This window comes from Rhincodon typus, chromosome 39, assembly GCF_021869965.1.
Source record: "Rhincodon typus isolate 14 chromosome 39, sRhiTyp1.1, whole genome shotgun sequence".
In the NCBI taxonomy this organism is placed as follows: domain Eukaryota; kingdom Metazoa; phylum Chordata; class Chondrichthyes; order Orectolobiformes; family Rhincodontidae; genus Rhincodon; species Rhincodon typus.
The window spans coordinates 2,303,106-2,320,857 of NC_063370.1; the positions used below are offsets into that span (position 1 = coordinate 2,303,106).

General features: G+C 46.5%; 1 protein-coding gene across 5 annotated transcripts in view; it reads left to right on the top strand.

Annotated features, from left to right (window-relative positions):
• bicra (BRD4 interacting chromatin remodeling complex associated protein) overlaps window positions 1-17,752 on the top strand; it is a 122,434-nt gene that overhangs the window by 89,602 nt on the left and 15,080 nt on the right. For 2 of the 5 annotated variants that reach the window (XM_048618133.1, XM_048618135.1), the window contains 7 exons: window positions 2,663-4,693; window positions 7,604-7,849; window positions 10,386-11,189; window positions 12,299-12,542; window positions 13,264-13,406; window positions 15,458-15,586; window positions 16,762-16,823. In XM_048618133.1, the coding sequence (XP_048474090.1) occupies window positions 2,663-4,693; window positions 7,604-7,849; window positions 10,386-11,189; window positions 12,299-12,542; window positions 13,264-13,406; window positions 15,458-15,586; window positions 16,762-16,823 (3,659 nt within the window). The remainder of the gene's footprint in view (window positions 1-2,662; window positions 4,694-7,603; window positions 7,850-10,385; window positions 11,190-12,298; window positions 12,543-13,263; window positions 13,407-15,457; window positions 15,587-16,761; window positions 16,824-17,752) is intronic. The other 3 variants (XM_048618134.1, XM_048618136.1, XM_048618137.1) reach the window with 3 other exon arrangements.

The window sequence follows — 17,752 nt, forward strand, 5'->3', positions numbered from 1 at the left end:
CCTGCTCCTCTGATGCTGCTTGGCCTGCTGTGTTCATCCAGCTCTACGCCTTGTTATCTCAGATTCTCCAGCATCGGCAGTTCCTACTATCTCTTCAATCTACTCTCTTTCTCCTCAGAGGAAGATCCCTCAATACCCAGGATCAACCTCTCAAACCTTTTCCAAACAGCCTCCACTGCTCTTATAGATTTCCTTACATAAAGGGACCAGTACTATTCACTGTGTTATAGGTGCAGTCTAACTAGTGTCTTGTATAGTTTTCACAAAACTTACTTATTTTTCTATCCTTAGAATTAAAGACCAAAATTCCATTTGCCTTCCCTATGACCTGCTGAACTTGTATGTTTGCTTTTTGTAATTTATGCATGAGGCCTCCCACATCCCTCTGTGCTGCGGCTATCTGCAATTTTTCTCCTTTTAAATAATATTCACCTCCTGTATTCTTTCTGTCAAAGTGCATAACCTTGCATCTCCCACATTCTATTCCACTAACCAAGTTTTTACCCACTCTCACTGCACCTGTTTGTACACTCCTGCAATATCTTTGTCATCCATACCACTTGCCTTTCCACCTGTTTTGGTGCCAGCAGGTACAACGAATGGCCAGTTCATTTGTTTTCGGTGTGTCCAGCCATGGGAGAAGTGTTATGCAGGAGGAACCTCCCTCATCATACAAATGGACCTCCTATTTGACGTTGTAACCAAAGTACAGTTCCTCCTGCAATGTGGCACTCCTTCCTTGCTGTATTACCAGAATAGATTTTCAACCCAAGTCTTAGCGTGGGAATTGAATCTATAGCCTTGTAATTTCGGGGCCAAGAGTCATACACACCTGGCCAAACAGACCCTCTGCATCCTTCTGGGCTCCACGGGAAATAACTCCAGCCTTTGTAGTCTGTCTTCATAGCTAAAACACTCCAACTCAGCCAGCGTAGTGCTGTGTCTCCTTTGTGCCACCTCCAGTGTAATGACACCTTTCCTATTGTGTAGCAACCAGAACTGCCTAAGCAACATCCTCCACCATGGTGTCCCGGTTCTTGTATTCTTTGCTTCTTCCCCTTTAGTTCTCCAAATATTTACTTTTCCAGTACTTTTCCTCTTCCCTTTTATTTTTGAAAGTTGCTGTTGAATCTAACTCCACTGCCCTTTCAGGCACTACATTGCAGGCAGCTGTGGTTTGTGAATGCAGGGGAACGCCAACAGCACCAGTTTAATTCCTGCACTGGCTGAGGTTACCATGAAGGGCCCATCTTCACAATCTTGCTCCTCACCTGAGGCACGGAGACCCTCTGGTTAAACTCCATAACAGTGCTCTTCCTCTCGCTAATGAGAGTGTGCTATGGTCTTTTGGGACTGTGGCAACTTTACTGTCTTACATCCCAGATCGTGGTAACTCACTACATTAGAAACATTTCTCCCAACTCCTGTCTGCTTCCATTCCCAATTCCCTAAAATCCATGTCTTCTGATTACTGATCGTGATGCCCCTGGAAGCAGTTTCTCTCTCAATGTATCAAACCTTACATAACTTTGAACATCTCCTCAGTCTCCACTTCACCTTCAGTGCCGCACAAAGAGCAGTTTCAGTCTTTGTATGTGACTTTAGAGAGATATGGTGGCCCAATGGTAATATCATTAGGTTAATTGCCAGGCTTGGGGGACACTGATTCAAATCTTTTTTTAATTATTAATTCATGGGACAAGGGCATCACTGGCCAAGGCATCATTTATTGCCCATCCCTAATTGCCCAGAGAGCAGTTAAGAGCCAACCACATTGCTGTGAGTCTGGAGTCACATGTAGGCCAGACCAGGTAAGGATGGCAGTTTCCTTCCCTAAAAGCCAGTTCAAGGCCACTTGTTGCTGGTCCGATGCGGACGAAGATATGTAGCTCCCGACTGGCACAGTGGTCACCTGGGCTGCCCTGCCTTCGTGATGATCTGTTGTGAACCAGATGGGTTTTTCGACAGTGGTCATCATTAGACTCTTAATTCCAGATATTTATTGAATTCAAATTCTACCATCCGCCGTGGCGGGAATCGAACCAGAGTGCCTGGAACATTACCTCGGTCTCTGGATTAACAGTCCAGCGATAATACCACTAGGCCATTGCCTCCCCTACTGTAGCTGCTGGAAGTTAAATTCAATTAATTTTTCAAAAAACTTGGAATTGAAAGATACCTTCATTGGTATGTTTCTGATTGATTGATTGTTATGAAAATTCATCTGATTGGCTCATGTCCACGAGGGAAGGAAACCTGGTGCACACATGATTTCAATCCCAGATCAATTTGGTCGACTCTTAAACCTGAAGGGCACTGAGGATGGGGAAACAAATACCACTTTCCCCACATCCCGTGAAGACTTATTTTTAAAAAAAAAATAAGTTCCTCATCCCTTTGTCATTTGAGTAAATCTGTACCTTCCCTATTGTTTAATATCCTTCTTAAAATGTGACGCCCAGAGCTAGATATTTTAATATGAAAGGTGTTTTGGAATGTGTTTTAATGTTGTATTCTATTGTCATTCAATTCACATTCCAATTAAAGTGATTCCGTCATGTTTCAGTTGCTGCGTGAATGTTACTGTGATCCTTGACTGATGATTATTTCGGACTGGAGAATCTTATTGAGAGTTGCTTATGTATTGAATTTTTTTTTTCAGCTTAATGTACAGGATACGACTGTTAATCATTTGAACAGCGGACAGACTCAGAATTCCTCCAGCGCAGTTGACCTCGATTTCCTGGAAGATGATATCCTCGGACCATCTCCTGGTTCCAACTTGCAGAATTCTGACCAGCCGTGTGATATCTTGCAGCAGAGCTTGCAAGAGGCCAACATCACCGAGCAGTCTTTAGAAGAGGATGCTGACCTGGACATTGCCTCGCTCCATTTCCCTTCCCTGCAGCCAGTATCGCAGGCAGCCGATGCCTCCCAGCTTTTCTCGACCAGTGCTGATTTGATTGGTTTGCAGCAGCAACCCACGGTCCTTGCCCAGCAGACGCTGATCCAACAACAGACCATCGGCGGCCAAGTTGTGAACAAGGCCATCAACGTTCAGCCCTTTTTACAGCAAGTCGGACTGGGCAACGTGACCTTGCAGCCCGTCTCCAATCTCCAGGGACTGCCGAACGGAAGCCCCACCGGGACGTTGGGCATCGGGCAAATCCAAGTGCTGGGGCAGCTGTCAAACCAGTCGGTCATGACCATCAACCAGCCGGCTCAACAGATCATCACGAAGGCAGGGCAGCCCACACAGGTGACCACTGTGCCAGTCGGGAGCTACATATCTTCGCCCACATCGGACCAGCAACAAGTGGCCTTGAACTCTGCTGGGGTCTCGCCGCCCAACGCTGGGCTCGTGCTCCACAAGAGCGCTCCTCCTGGAGCGCTGAATGGAAACTCCCTCTTTGCCGGTACGTCCATCGCGCAGGCAAACCAGGCATTGACGGTCAGGCCCACCATGAGCAATCCCATGATGCAGGCTCCACTCTCGGCCCAAAACGTCATCATCCAGAGGACCCCGACTCCGATCCAGCCAAAGCCAACAGGAGGAGTCATCCAGCACAAACTCTTTCAGATTAGCTCGAAGCCGTTTGCTTCCACCAATACTGCACTGACCATCCAGAACGAAACTTCGCTGCAGCAACAACAGCAGCAACAGCAAAAGGCCCAACAAAACGTGACTTTCATGGCAGGGAAACCTGTGCAGAATGTGGTATTCTCTGCCTCTGGGACTGGGTTCCCCCAGACTATCTCCTCCAGTGTGTTCAAGCAGCATCAGGCCCAGCAGCAAGCCTTGGGCAAATCCCTGAGCCTGCACCTGCAAGGAGGCAGCATTGTCATCCAGCCTCAGCATATGCAACAGGCTATGCTTCAGAGTCAGAACCAATTCCTCCTGCAAGGCCAGCTGTCAGGTGCCTCAGCTGTCCCTCTTTCCCAACAGCTCTCCGCCTTGCAGGCAAACGTGGGTGGGCAGATACTGACTGCCCAGTCTGCGGGTGGTCAAGCACCAGCGACCCACATCATCGCCAGCCAAGGTCCGGCTGGTCAGCTGATCACCAACCAGACCTTGCCAGCTCAGATCTTGACCAACCAGAACATCGCTGGCCAGCTGAACTTGAGCCAGGTAATAGCAGCCCAAAACGCTCATGGAGCGACCCATATCTTGTCTGCCCCCATCCAGCTGCAGCCTGGCCCTGTGGGTCAGTCCGCAGTCTTCCAGATGCCGGTGTCTTTGGCAAACAGCTTGAACCCTCAGACGTCAGCGTCTGTCCAGGCAACCCTGGCCGGAGGTGCCATCAACCAGCAGAGCCAGTCGGCCGTCATCCAGGGGGTGACGCTGCCCAACCAGGTCACCATGCTGAACAGTGGAGAAGGCCTCGGGCAGGCGGTGAGCATCCAGCAGCCGGCTAGCAACGCCCAGGGTTCCAGTGTCATCCAGCAGCAAGCGGGGCCTGGCCCTGGGCTGATGGCTCTCGGGAATGGGCAGCCCTCCTTGCTGACTGTTCAGACTGCCATTGCGTCTCCGGCTCAGCCTTCACAACAGCAGCAACCTGGCCAGACACAGTTAGCCTTGGCCCCTCAGTCCAGCAGCAGCAACATGGTGCAAACGCCTGGAAAAATTATCATCAGCCAGCAAGGATCTGCAGGAGTTATCAGCCAAGATGCAGCTGACATGTTCTTCCAGCAGGTAAGCTTAAAAGGCTGTGATATTTCAATGCAGCTTGTTTTTTTTTCAATTATTCGTTCACAGGATGAGGGCGTCGCTACCCAGGCAGCATTTATTACCCAGCCCTAATTGCCCAGAGGGCAGTTAAGAGTCAACCACATTGCTGTGGGTCTGGAGGCCAAACCAGGTGACGATGGTAGTTTCCTTCCCTAAAGGGCATTAGTGAGCCAGATGGGTTTTTCCCCTGTCGATCGACAATGGATTCATGGTCCTCATCAGACTTCTAAATCCAGGCATTTGTAGTATTCAAATTCCACCATCTGCCATGGCAGGATTCGAACCCAGGTCCCCAGAAAATTACCAGACTCTCTGGATTAATTGTCTAGCAATTAATACCACAAGACTATCGCTCCCCTACAGTTTGCTTTCCTCCCACCCTCCACCGTCACTGGGAATCGAATTCAGCAGGCACTAGCCATTCTGCAATGCCTTGGCACAGGTGACGTGGTAACGGGGCTTGACTGACTGCAAGAGGCATCACAGTTGTGTCCATTTCACGCGTGCACAGTTGCAGCTGCGTGGCTGAAATCACACCAGGGACCCCAGACCGACATCGTGTCAGTCTCCTCCTGATGATCTGGCTGGGAACAGAGAGGCTGGAAATCTAAATCAGGACTTTGGCAACTCTGCAGTCCTGGTGTCAGACAAAGCCATGCGTTCAGCAACCAGGCATGAGGAATATATGATGGGTGGAATGTTAATCACTCTTGTTTGACACTACCACTCCTGCGGAGAGGAAAAAAAATTACAACCACCTCTCTCGGCTCCTAAGCTGTAATAATTGTGCCACAACATAGGTACTGCAGGAAGCTATTCAATCTCTCAAGTCTGTCTTTCGTTCCATTAGATTGTGGATAAACAAAAAGTGAATAGAGATTCTCCAAAGTGAGCTGCTGAGCCAAGGCACGGGGGAATTAGAATTGAGTCTAATTGCAGATTGTGGTTCGGTGATTTCTCTTGTGGAAGATTGTTTGGCCTGTCTTTCCTGAAATGAATGAGCTCTAAGGCACATGTTTCCACTACAGTCTCTGTCTGTCTCCCCTGAGCCCCAGCTCTGTTTGTGGTGTGTTGCACATCAGCCATCTCATCTGGGTCACCTGACTTATAGTCACAGCGATGAATGAGGGAGGTTTAAGTCAAAGTCACCTTATTTCTCCTGACTCATAGTGGCAGTACCTCACCAGTGTGAGTACCTGGGTTTGGGTGGCATCAGGTCTAAGGCTGATCTCTCTCGCCTCAGGGATCACTGCCTCGGCTACTAGGGACAGGCATTATCATGGGAGCAGCAATGCAGGTTACGTCCACATAACCCTCAGTCTTAAACTGCAGTCGATCCTCTGCATTAGTCATCTTTGGAGGGCAAGAATTTGGGTTTTACACTGCCTGAGTGTGTGCACGCGTGTGTGGAGATGCTGGTGTTGGAAGGGGGATATGGACAAAGTCAAAAGTCACATGACCCCAGGTTATAGTCCAACAGGTTTATTTAAAATCACAAGCTTTCAGAGCAGCAAACTCTTTTTGTAAAGTTGCATCTCTTTGTTCTGGGTCCCCCAATTAAAGGACAACATTTCTCTCCCTTTATCATTTAATCATCTCCAACCCCTCAATTAGATCACGCCTCGACTTGTCTAAATTTGAGCAAATGCAACCTGAGGATAATAGAGCTTGTTCTTATGATTTAACCCTTTGGGCCCTGGTGCCATTCTGGCGAGTCTGCCTCTGCACTCCTTCCACGGTTAGTATCCCTTTCCTGAAGGGTGGTGACTGGAGCTGAAGGCAAATAGTCTAAGTGGGGTCAGGACAGTAAACAGCTGAAGCACCTCTCCCCTTCATGTTCCATGTTGCTTGAAATAAAGGCCAGCCTGTCATTGGCCCAGTGGAACCATTGGTTTTAAGTTTCTAATATCATACCGTCAACTGTTGGTTGCTGGAAATTGTATTTACACTGTCACCACTGGCAGAACTGACAAGGATCGGAATTCCTTTATCTTCCCACTGCCACCTGTTCGGCAAATCAATCCAGGATACTCTAGGCTATAGCTTCATTATGATGGTTGTGCGAAGCTCACAAGGTGTGTTTGCTTCACATCCTAATGTCACCTGAGTTGCAGGGCCCAGAGATCTTGGTGGTCAGTCAGAGGCGAGACTGGGGACCTGGGGAGTGGCTGCCCTTTCGAGTTGTACCCACAGGGAGCAGTGGTACATATAATAGAGAGTGCAGTTCAGAGGGCAGGTGGAACTACACGGCAGGATAGATAGATAGAGTTATAAATGAAACACAAATGGTGCAGCAAAGCTAAAAAGGCAGACGCTGAGCAACATGCGTATCTAACAATAAGCACCACCCCCGAGTGGGGTTAACTCCTGTCCCCAAATGACTGCCAACTGTGTATTTCAACAGGAAATTGCATTGCTGTAGGTCCTTTAAAAGTCCCAAGATGCTTCTTAGGAACAATTGTCAAACAAAATCTAATCCTGAGCCACTTGAGAGATTTTGATTGGTGATGAAAAGCTTGGTCAAAGAAAACGATTTTAAGAAGCATCTTAAAAGAGGAGAAAGAAGGAAGGGTTGATGGGTTGCCAATGGTGAAGTGATTGAAGTGGAAGACGTGGAAGAGGCCAGAATTGGAAAAGAGGAGACGACCGGAGGGCTTTAGGAGGTCACTGAGTCCTGGAAGGGACTCCAACTGCAGATCACGTGCTTTCATCGCACTGTGTTTTATCATTTTACATCGCCTGCGTTTTTGCACTTTTTTTTGTACCCCCCCCCCCCCCACCCCGCCATCACCACCACCCTTCCACCAAGTCTGTGAAGTTCAGCTCTCGCTAACAGTGCGGCGTGTGCTGATAACTTTGTCTTGAACATTGCAGCAGGAACAGAAACAGCAGCAGCTTTACCAGGCGGCCCTGAAACTCCAACAGGAAAAAGGCCTGAATCAGCCGTCCCCTCTCAGCTTAGCACCGACTGCCACCACGAGCAGCGTCCCTGCCTCGGTTATCGTCAGCAGTAGTGTGGGGCTGGTACCGGCCACGCCCGCAGGACACGCGGACTCCAAAGGACAAACAGTGCTGCCCTCCCTGCCGAGCACTCCGTTCCAGCAGATACGGGCTGGACAGGTAGTCCCCCCTGTCCTCCTCCCAATCTCTCGCTCTCTGGCGCTTCTACTAACACAACTCTTGCTTTGAGTTTGACGGGTCACGGTCAGCACTATCTGCACAAAGCTGTCAAAATAACGTTTGGCAAAAACCTTTTTTTGCTATGATTAAACGAAGAACTGTGGGTGCCCGGGATCTGAAACGAAAAACTGGAATTGTGGAGGAACTCCTCTCAGCGTCTGTGGGAAGAAAGCAGAGTTAACACTTTTTTGTTTGGGTCTGGTGACTCTTCATTTTATTCTGATCACTGGTTCGATCCCAGCTTGTGGAGTATTGTGTCCATTTGAGTACTGGAATGCAGGAAGGTTAAGGGTCCTGGTGAAGGAGTAACGGAGCTTTACTAGAACGGCTAGCCCCACAGATGAGGGACTGGAGAATCTGTGATTGTTCTGTTCAGAGCAGAGGGAATTGGGGAAGATTTAAGAGGTGTACAAAATACTGTATGTTATGGGCAGAAAGGGAGAAATTATTTCTGGTGATAGAAGGGATGGTAACCAAGGAAAGACTTGAAAGGAGGAGCAAATTACTGCAGATGCTGGAACCTGTACTGAAAACAACAAATGTTGGAGATCACTGTGTGGGTCAGGCATATCCATGGAGAGTGAGCAAGCTAACGTTTCAAATCTAGATGACTCTTCGGAGCTGACATGAAGTGTGGAGGGGCAACATTTTATGCCATAGTGGGGTGTGGGGGTACTGGAGTACAGGGGGAGAAGCTGCTGATAGTGCTGTAGTGATAGCGTAGGATGGCTTGAAAGTAATTGGCAAAAGAATTGGTGGGAGAAGGGAATATACTTTCACTCGGTTGTGGTCTGAAACATGCTGCATGAAGAGGGTGGTGGGAGTAGATTTAGTAATAACTTCCAAAGCAAACTGGACAAATACTGGCAAGGCAGAAACTTGCAAGGCTAAGGGCAAAGAGCTTGGAAGTGGGACCAATTTGATTTTTGTTTGGAAAAGTTAGGTCAGTCATGATCAGTCATTTGGTGATTGAGTGAGATGAAGAGGGGTGTGAGGAGGTTCAAGTAGAAGAAAAATACCAATATGGATCACGCGGACCAATAAGCATATTCAGCAGAGAAACGGGGCAATTAAAATTTGGTGATAATTTGAGCAATACATACCAATCAATCTCTGACCTTTACTACTGGTTTTGGTGGTTTAACTCAGGCTGTCTCGCAGAAAGGCAGGATAGTGAGTTCTGAGCAAGAAGCTCAGAAGCCTGAGATCGCTCAGGGTTGGGGTTCACTCTGGTTTGTCACACCTACCAAGGCCATTTGTCAGTCTTGCCCCATGCTGTTTGTTTTAAATGTGCAGCTAGCAATTTTTGACTGAACCCCGTCAAAACTCTTGTGTGTGCGTGGCCTGTAACAGACTGGTGTACCTCACCCTCTCCAGACAGGCTTTCTTTACTTGCCCTTCCTTCTGCCTCAAAGCTGCTGTTTACTGTTCTTTCTACCTCGTCTGTGTTTAACTTTTTTTCACATTTACTTGTGCCTAAGAAAGATTCATGTTGTGTGATATGTCTGTATCTGATTTTTCATAGCAGCGCTGAAAGATCATTGCTTAGCCAGCATCTACACCTGAGCCATACAATACTGCAAGGTCAAAACAATCAGTCTTACTTTCTGCCCAAAAGTTTGCAGAGTGCAATCTCGGCAGGTGGGGTAACAGCTTAGGGGTTTAGAGGCTGCTGAAGAGATTTAACAGCATGGTTCCAGGCAGGGGGACTTCAGGACAAGGTTAAATTTCAGAAACTGTTGTTCTCAGATCAGAGGCATTAGTCAGAAATTTGACAGAACTGTCCCTGTGTTGGGAGTGTTTGATGGGACAGTGAAGGGAGAGTTTTCCTCTGTATCTAACCCTGCCCTGTCCTGGCAATATTTGATGGGGAAAGTGTCAAGGGAGCTTTATTTTCAGTTTAAAAGAGTAGAAGAAGTTTTATTCTGTATCTAACCTGGTGCTATCCCTATCCAATCCTGCCCTGGTGTGCGAATATTTGATAGGGACAGTGTAGAGGGATCTTCACTCTGTGTCTAACCCTGTCCTGTCCCTGTCCTGGGTGTGTTTAATGGGGACAGTGTAGAGGGAGCTTCACTCTGTTTCTAACCCTGTACTATGTATGCCCTGGGAATGTTTGCTTACACTGGATGCCTGAAATTAAGCCTACTTTATTCCCTGCGCAACATCATTCACCTTGATCAGCCTGTGAAAATGTGCAGAATTTTTTTTTTTGATTTGGATGAGAAAATGAATCCTCTGTTTCACTGTGGCTACTGAGATTAAGGGTGCTGCAGATAATTAAGTAGGCGTTAAATTTCAAATCGGGGCCTGCTTTGGATCAAAATAGCAAGCTCTGTTTCTTCTATCAATTTCCGTCGTCAAATTGTTTTACCTTGAGAATGGACTAACAACCTAGAGCCCAGTGAAATCCTGTAGGGATCAGATGTAGGAGTATGGAAGTTTGCACCGTTGTACTTTTGTCTGGTTCATTCAGCAGATGGCCACAGGACAGCAAAAGACAGCCTTGCAGCAGCTCCCGGTTACTTCGCAGTCACCTCTACCTCAAACACCACAGAACGACAGCCAGCTCCACCTACAGATACAGTCTCCCCACCAAATGCAGTCTCCCCATCAGATGCAATCACCACACCAGTCACGTCCACCCTCACAGCCGCAGCCTTTGTCAAGACCTCCCTCCCGTCCTCAGTCACGCCCGTCCTCTCAGCCCCAGGTGCTGTCCAGGCCACCATCAGAGCCTCTTTCCCGCTCTTGCACGCCGTCCCAGCTGCCCCTCCAGCCCCTGTATGTGATTCAGACGCAGGTCCAGTCCTCCCCGCACGGCACACCCCAGGGGCAGCACCCGATGAGGCCTCCATCACAGCCACACGTACAGGTTCAATTCCAGAACCCCTCGCAGCCTGAGCCCCAGCCCCAGCCCCAGTCTCAGGCCCAGCTGACGTCTCCCACCCAGATACACCTCCAGGTCCAGCCCACCCCTCAGGTCCAGAGCCAGGCCGAAGTGCAGACCCCATCCCACCTCTTGCACCCGTCCACAGCGTCGTCCCAAGTCCCAGCTGACCATCATCTGACTCCGTCTCAGTCTCAGTCGCAACATGTCCAGCTGCAGCTGCACTGCCAGTCCCAAGCGCAGGCCCCTCTACAGCCTGTCTACCAGACGCTGCATCTCACGGCAGAGCAGCAGCACCGGTTCCAGATGGTTACGAGCCAACTTCAATCCATGTCTTCGATTCCCAACCCCACCGACCAACATAAAAACATCATGGAGAAGCTACAGCAGGTTAGTGCCTTTCCATTCTCCTTTCATGGGAAAGGTGGAGGGGGTGGGGTGATGGCCAGGCTTCCAAAGTGTCTGGACCCCACTGAGCTTGAAATGAGTTGGGGCAGAAGTTCAGAAGACTGATTAAATCCAGGCGTAGAGTTTGGGTTGCTGCTACACTTGGGCCTATGAAACTGCTGGGAAAAGTGAAGACTGAGGAAGGTGAGCAGTTTTAATTACATTGATCTGGCAGCTCTAACTTCAAACACCTGTGTTTCTCAGGAATGCAAATACACTGAGCCTGATCAGAATGAATTTCTTCCTTTTCCACTCCACCCTTCCCAAGTTGGCTTGTTTCCTCCCTTGAAGATATTGACTCCCTGTTAGGATAATATTCTCTGGGCACTGGTTCACCATCCATCCTGAATCTTTCCTCCTGCTCCTCCTTTTCCACTTCCCTTCCCAGTTATGTTGAATGAGCACCAGAGGGTGAAATAAAGCAGAGTCATCAAGTCATGCAGCATGGAAACAGACCCTTTGGCCCAACTCGTCCATGTCCACCAGGTATCCCAAACTTAACTAGTCCCGTTTGTCTGCAGTTGGTCCATATCCTTCTAAACCCTTCCTATCCATGTACCCATCCAGATGCCTTCTAAATGTAGTAATTGTACCAGCCTCCTCCATTTCTTCTGGCCGCTCATTCCATACACGCACCACTTTCTGCGCAGAAAGGTAGCCCCTTAGGTCCCTTTTGTAAATCTTTCCCCTCTCACCTTAAATCCTTTAGATTTGGAGTTCCCCCTCCCTGGGGAAAAGATCTTGGCTATTCATCCTATCCATGCCCCTCATGATTTTATAAACCTCTATAGGGTCACCCCTCAGCCTTCGACAGTCCAGTGAAAATAGTCCCAACCTATTCAGCCTCTCCTTACAGCTCAAACCCTCCAACCCTGTCAACGACCTTGTGAAAAAAAAAATTTTTTTGCACCCTTTCTCGTACGGAGGCTCGTCATGCTCACTAGCATGGATCTGTTGGGCCCATTGCTGTGAATTCAGTGCAATTATTTGAGAGTCAGTGCAGACTAACATCAAACCAGACACATGACCGTGCATCATTTTTTCTTCAACAGATGCAGCATAACATAATTCTACAGGCCAAACAGTCTGCAGCAAACCAGACTGTGACTGGGTTTGGCCCATTGAGCAGCCAGGCACCCACCATGCTGATCAGTAGCCAGGTGCAGTCTCCCAGTGTGCCAGCTCAGGTACATACCACCTCAGCCAGTATGAAGTCCCAGTCTCATGGGGGAGGTCAAGCAGCCTTAGCAACACTGCTTCAACAGACATCTGTCCTTGTGAAGACATCTTCAGCAGGTACGGCTAACAAACTCATTAATTGCAATCATTGTCTACCTGGAATTGCTCTGAGTTCTGTTCTGTTTCCCAGTTCGTTGTCTTGAGTTGATATTTGCATTTTTATAGCACCTTTCTCAACCTCTGGGGTCTCCAAAGATCTTTAAAGTTAGTGAAGTCTTTTTTTGGCTTGTAGCCGCTGTTGTAAGAAACCCAGTAGCCAATTTACACACAACAAGCTTCCACAAATAGCATTAAGATGATGACCGGATAATATATTTTATCAACGTGAAGAAGTAATATTGCTGAGGACATGGGTAAGTCACTTGATGTTCGTCATAATTATATTATGGGGTCTTTTGCATCCAGTTGATGGGGCGTTTGGGGAAGATGGGTAGTTTTGGTTAATGTCCCATCCAGAAGTTGGCATCACCACCAATGCAGCACTCCTTAGGTATTGGACCAGGAGTGGCAAATTGGAGGAGTGGGATTTGAATCAACAACCATCTGACTTAACCACAGCTTACGTCGCTAGAACCCAAGAGAAGCAGTGCTGAGTGCAACCTGATGCAGGTTGTGTTTCCTGATGTTTCAATGTTTCACCTGGGTGGAAAAGTCTGTGTGAACACAGTAAACTGAAGTTGTTGCTGCTTCAATATTTAATCGTCCAATGAATTGCTTCATTAGTAGAGACAACTTTACTCCTATAGCTCATTAAACACAATCCTCTTCATTATGTCAGGTACCACAACCACAACAAGGTCTCCAGACAGCAAAGTCATCTCGGGGGGAGTCCCTGGAAGCACGTGCCATATCCAGCAGGGAACAGCGGTCCCTATACAGATGAAACCTCTCGCACAGCACCAGATTCAGCCAGCCCTGCAGGTAGCAATTGTAGATTTCGTACCTATGACAACAAACCTGTTTTCATGTTGCAGCTTTAAAATTGATAAGTACCAAATTGCTTTGCGTGACACATTACCTTGGCACAGTGACGAGTATGTGTGTGAACAGTAAATTATACTTTGCATCATTTTGACCGTAGAGGATAGAAGTAACATTCCAGGAGCAGCTGTAAATAAGGAAATGAACAGGAGAGAGGAACTTGAGAAAAGTACAATGTCCAGGGAAATGGTACTGAGCAAATTGGTGGAGTCAGGGGCTCACAGGGACTGATGGAGTTTCTCCTAGGATCTTGAAAGAAGTGCCTTTAATTTGATTGTTTATTTTTTTTACCAAATTCCCCAGATTCGTGGCAGGTTCTATTAGATTGTAAACTAGCAAATGTAACGCCTTTATTCAAAAAGGAACAAAGACCTAAAGCAGGAGATTGCAGACCAGCTATTCCGACATCTGTCAAAGGGAAAATATCAGAAACTGCTTTTAAACGCACTGTAGCAGGGCATTTAGAAAACAGACCAGGCAGTCGTGCAGCGTCAACATGTTCTTGTGAAAGAGATATTTCGCTGAATCATTTTACTGGAATTCTTTGATTAAAAAAACAAGGATAAAGGAGAACCTGTGGATGTACTGTACTTAGATTTCAGAAAGGTGCTTCATCAAAAAGAATATTGCAGAAAATCAAAGCTCAGGTAAGGGGGAACATATTTGCACAGGTAGAAAGTTGGCTTACTAATACAAAACAAAGTGGATGTAAGTGGATCATTTTCTCGTTGACAAAATGTGAACAGTGACCTTAAGACACAGAAGCAGAAGGAGGCCTTTCAGCCCATCAGCCCATCAGCGCTCTGCCATTCAATCAGATCACAGCTGATCTAATAATCCTCAACTCCACTTTCCTGCTTTTTTTTTGCCATTACTTTAATGATCAAAAATCTGTCTCCACCTTGAATATGCTTAATGACCTGAGCCTCTACAGTTCCTTGTGGTAAAGAATTTGACAGATTCACTACCATCTGAGAGAAGAAATTGTTCCACATTTAAGTGGGGTACCAGATGATCAGTGCAGGGGCTGCATCAAAGGTATGGTTTCTAATTTGCTGATCATGTGAGCAATTGGAAGATAAATCGTGAAGAGGAGATCAGGAAGCTAAAAACTAATTCCCATCGTTTGAGTGAGTGGATCAAGATTTAGAATAATAGAATCCCTACAATATGGAAGAAGCCATTTGGCCAAGAAGTCCACACTGCCCCTCCGAAGAGCATCCCACCCAGGCCCAAAACCATTAGGAAAACTAATACAATATTATAATTTATCACAAGGGGAACTGAATACAAAAGTAGGAAATTATGCTTCAGTTATACAGAGCACCAGTAAGACCACATCTGCAGTATTGTGCATAGTATTAACTACTTTGTTTAAGAAAGGATCTAAATGCAGTGAAGGCAGCTCTGAAGGTTTACTAGACTAATGGCTGGAATGGCCATGCTGTTTTATAAGGTAAGCTTGGACAGGCTAGATTTGAATCTGCTAGTATTTAGAAGAGAAAGAAGCAACTTGATTGAAACATGGAAGATCTTGAGTAGTCTTGACATTGTAAATGTGAAGAAGGTGTTTCCTCTTGTGAGAGAACCTGGAACTAGGGGTCAAAAACAAGTTTAAAAATCATGTGTCATCCCTTTAAAGCAGAGATGAGGCAAAATGTTTTCTGAGGTTCTTGAGTCTTTGCTTCCACCACCATTTCAGGGAGAGACTTCCAGAGTCCTTGAATATTTTTAAGGCAGAATTAGATGGTTTCTCATTAAGCAAGGGTTGAAACATTATTGGGGTAGACTGGAATGCAGTTTTGAAGTTGCAGTTAGATCAGCTGTGATCCTAGTGAATGGTGGAGCAAACTCAAGGGTCTGAATGACCGTTTATCTGTCCATGTCTCTGTCTCTGTCTCTCCCACTTTCTCCCCCCTCCATATTCCCCTGACTGTTCCCATGAGCTGCATTGACCTACTGATGGATTAATTGTTCTTGACTTTTCTCAGACTAAACCTGGAGTAATCAGTTCAATTTCTGGTCTGAATATGAACTTGACCAAAGGACCAATCCAAATCCAGCTCCTTGGTAAAGGGCTAACACAGTTAATGCCAGCGACCTCTGTCCCAGCACATCAGGTACGTAGGAGGATCAGAAAAACAGCTGACCTAGTCTTTCCAACAGGGATGGGCATTTGCTTCTGACAGTGCTTGCTTTCCTCAGTAGTAGAAAGCAAGTCCTTTTGGGAACGCAGTGAAGACTATCTCGTTTACATTATGGGCTGTATCTCTTCTTGAATCTTACATGTGATGTCATCTTCTACGGCTCACCCAGCATTTGTTGTCCATCCCTAATTGCCCTTCAGAAGGTGATGAGTTGTTGCTTTGAACCAGTGCATCTTTGTGGTGCTGGTACTTGTGTTTTGATCCAATGACGTGAAAGGAAAATGATATACAGGAGGTCCCTGGTTTATAAATGTCCAGCTTATGAATGCTTGTCTTTATGAACGCCATCCCATTTAAGGATGTAATTTTAAAATCCCACCATATGAACATTTCCTGTACTTACAAACAGCTGCTTCATGTGCTGAGTTGTGTTCTGACCTCCACACAAGTTGACTTACAAGCGGATTCAGGAGCAAGACCCATTCTCAAATTGATTCGTACACAATGCAGGGGACTGTAGTTTTAAATCAGGATTGTGTGTGGAGCTTGGAGGGGAATTTGCAGGGGATGGTGTTCCCATATATCTCCTTCCCTTCTCCTCCTAGGTGATATTGGTTGTGGATTTGGAAGACGCTGTCAGAGTCTTGGGGAGTTGTTGCAGTGCATCTTGTACATGATGAGCATTGCTGCTCCTGAGTGTTGGATGGTGGGGGGGAGGGGATGTTGAAGGTGATGGTTGAGGTGCTCCTCAAGCAGGCTGCTTCGTTCTGGAGGAACTGAGTATTACACAGTGACCAAGATTGATCAATCTCATTTCTACCATCCTGATAGTTGATGCAACTTGAATGACATTATTTTAACAAAATTACGGCAAACAGTTTCAATCAATGTGTTTAAGATAAGCGGTAAGGGAAGCTTGCAGCAATATGAAGCGCTTTATAACCCCATGGTCCAGAGTCACCTCTTCCCTCAAACTGCACATCACTTGGTGCACATGCACAGCCCTTGTTCCCTGAATTTGCTGCCTCTATTGACATCCAGTATTTCCAGTTGATCTTCCTCGGTTTTCCAGCATCAGCTTTCTTTTGGTGTGATTATTGGAAATGTATCTGTTCTCAAGTATTTCTTACTCATGATATATTTCACAGATGGATAATAAATTGGGAGGATCGAAGGTGCCAGTATCCCTGAAACCAACAAAGGAAGCTGTGTAAGTGACTCTTATCAATCCAAGAGTTGTAGCTCATCTGCAGAAATCGCCAATTCCCTCTCCATCCTATTTTTATTCTTCCACGGGATAAGGTCATCACAGGCGGGGCCAGCATTTCTGGGCTGTCCCTCATTTCTGTTGAACTGTTAGGTTGTGCAGGGACTACCGTATTTGCAGTAGCCTTGGATCAGTCGGGTAAAGGACAAAAGATTTTCTCCCTTTTAAAGGACATTGGTGAACCAGATGGAATTTGACAGCAATCGATTGATATTTGCCATGGTCATCACTACTGAGACTAGCTTTATATTCCAAGTTCACTAATCAAATTTTAAATTCCACCAAATGGTGTGGGATTTTAGGATTCAAATTAGGTTTATTGTCACATGTACTCCAGTACTAAGTACAGGAGTACAATGAAATGTGTAGAATGTGGCCATGCAAGGCACCATCTTTGGCACCATTTGTACTTGGGTACAAATCTTTGTATCTAATCCATATTAGTATCTAAGATAGAGAAATACAGAGAAAAGCAAAAAGTTCTGCATTACAGTTCTTCACAGTTTCAATTAGGAAGATAAGGAAATAAAGTTGAGATAAATGTAACAGTCTTTCCAGAGCCTACAGTGTCTCCATGCTGTGAGGTTTCCTCATGTAGTCTCGCTCTCCGTGCACTGCTGGGCTCAGGATCTGTGACAGACTGACCGCACCAGGCCCCAGTCCACTGGCCATCCCACTCTGCTCTGGCCCCGTATCTGTGGAATATTGGATTGAGCTTTTAGATTATTAGTCCAGCCAATGTAAACACAGTCACTATGTTTGTTGATTTCTCCTCCTAACCCTCAGCTTCCCTATGTTACAGGCACTAATAATTGTGAGGTGTTTTATTAATTACTTGTTACTCCTCAGATTGCCTTGTGTGTTTCTAGATC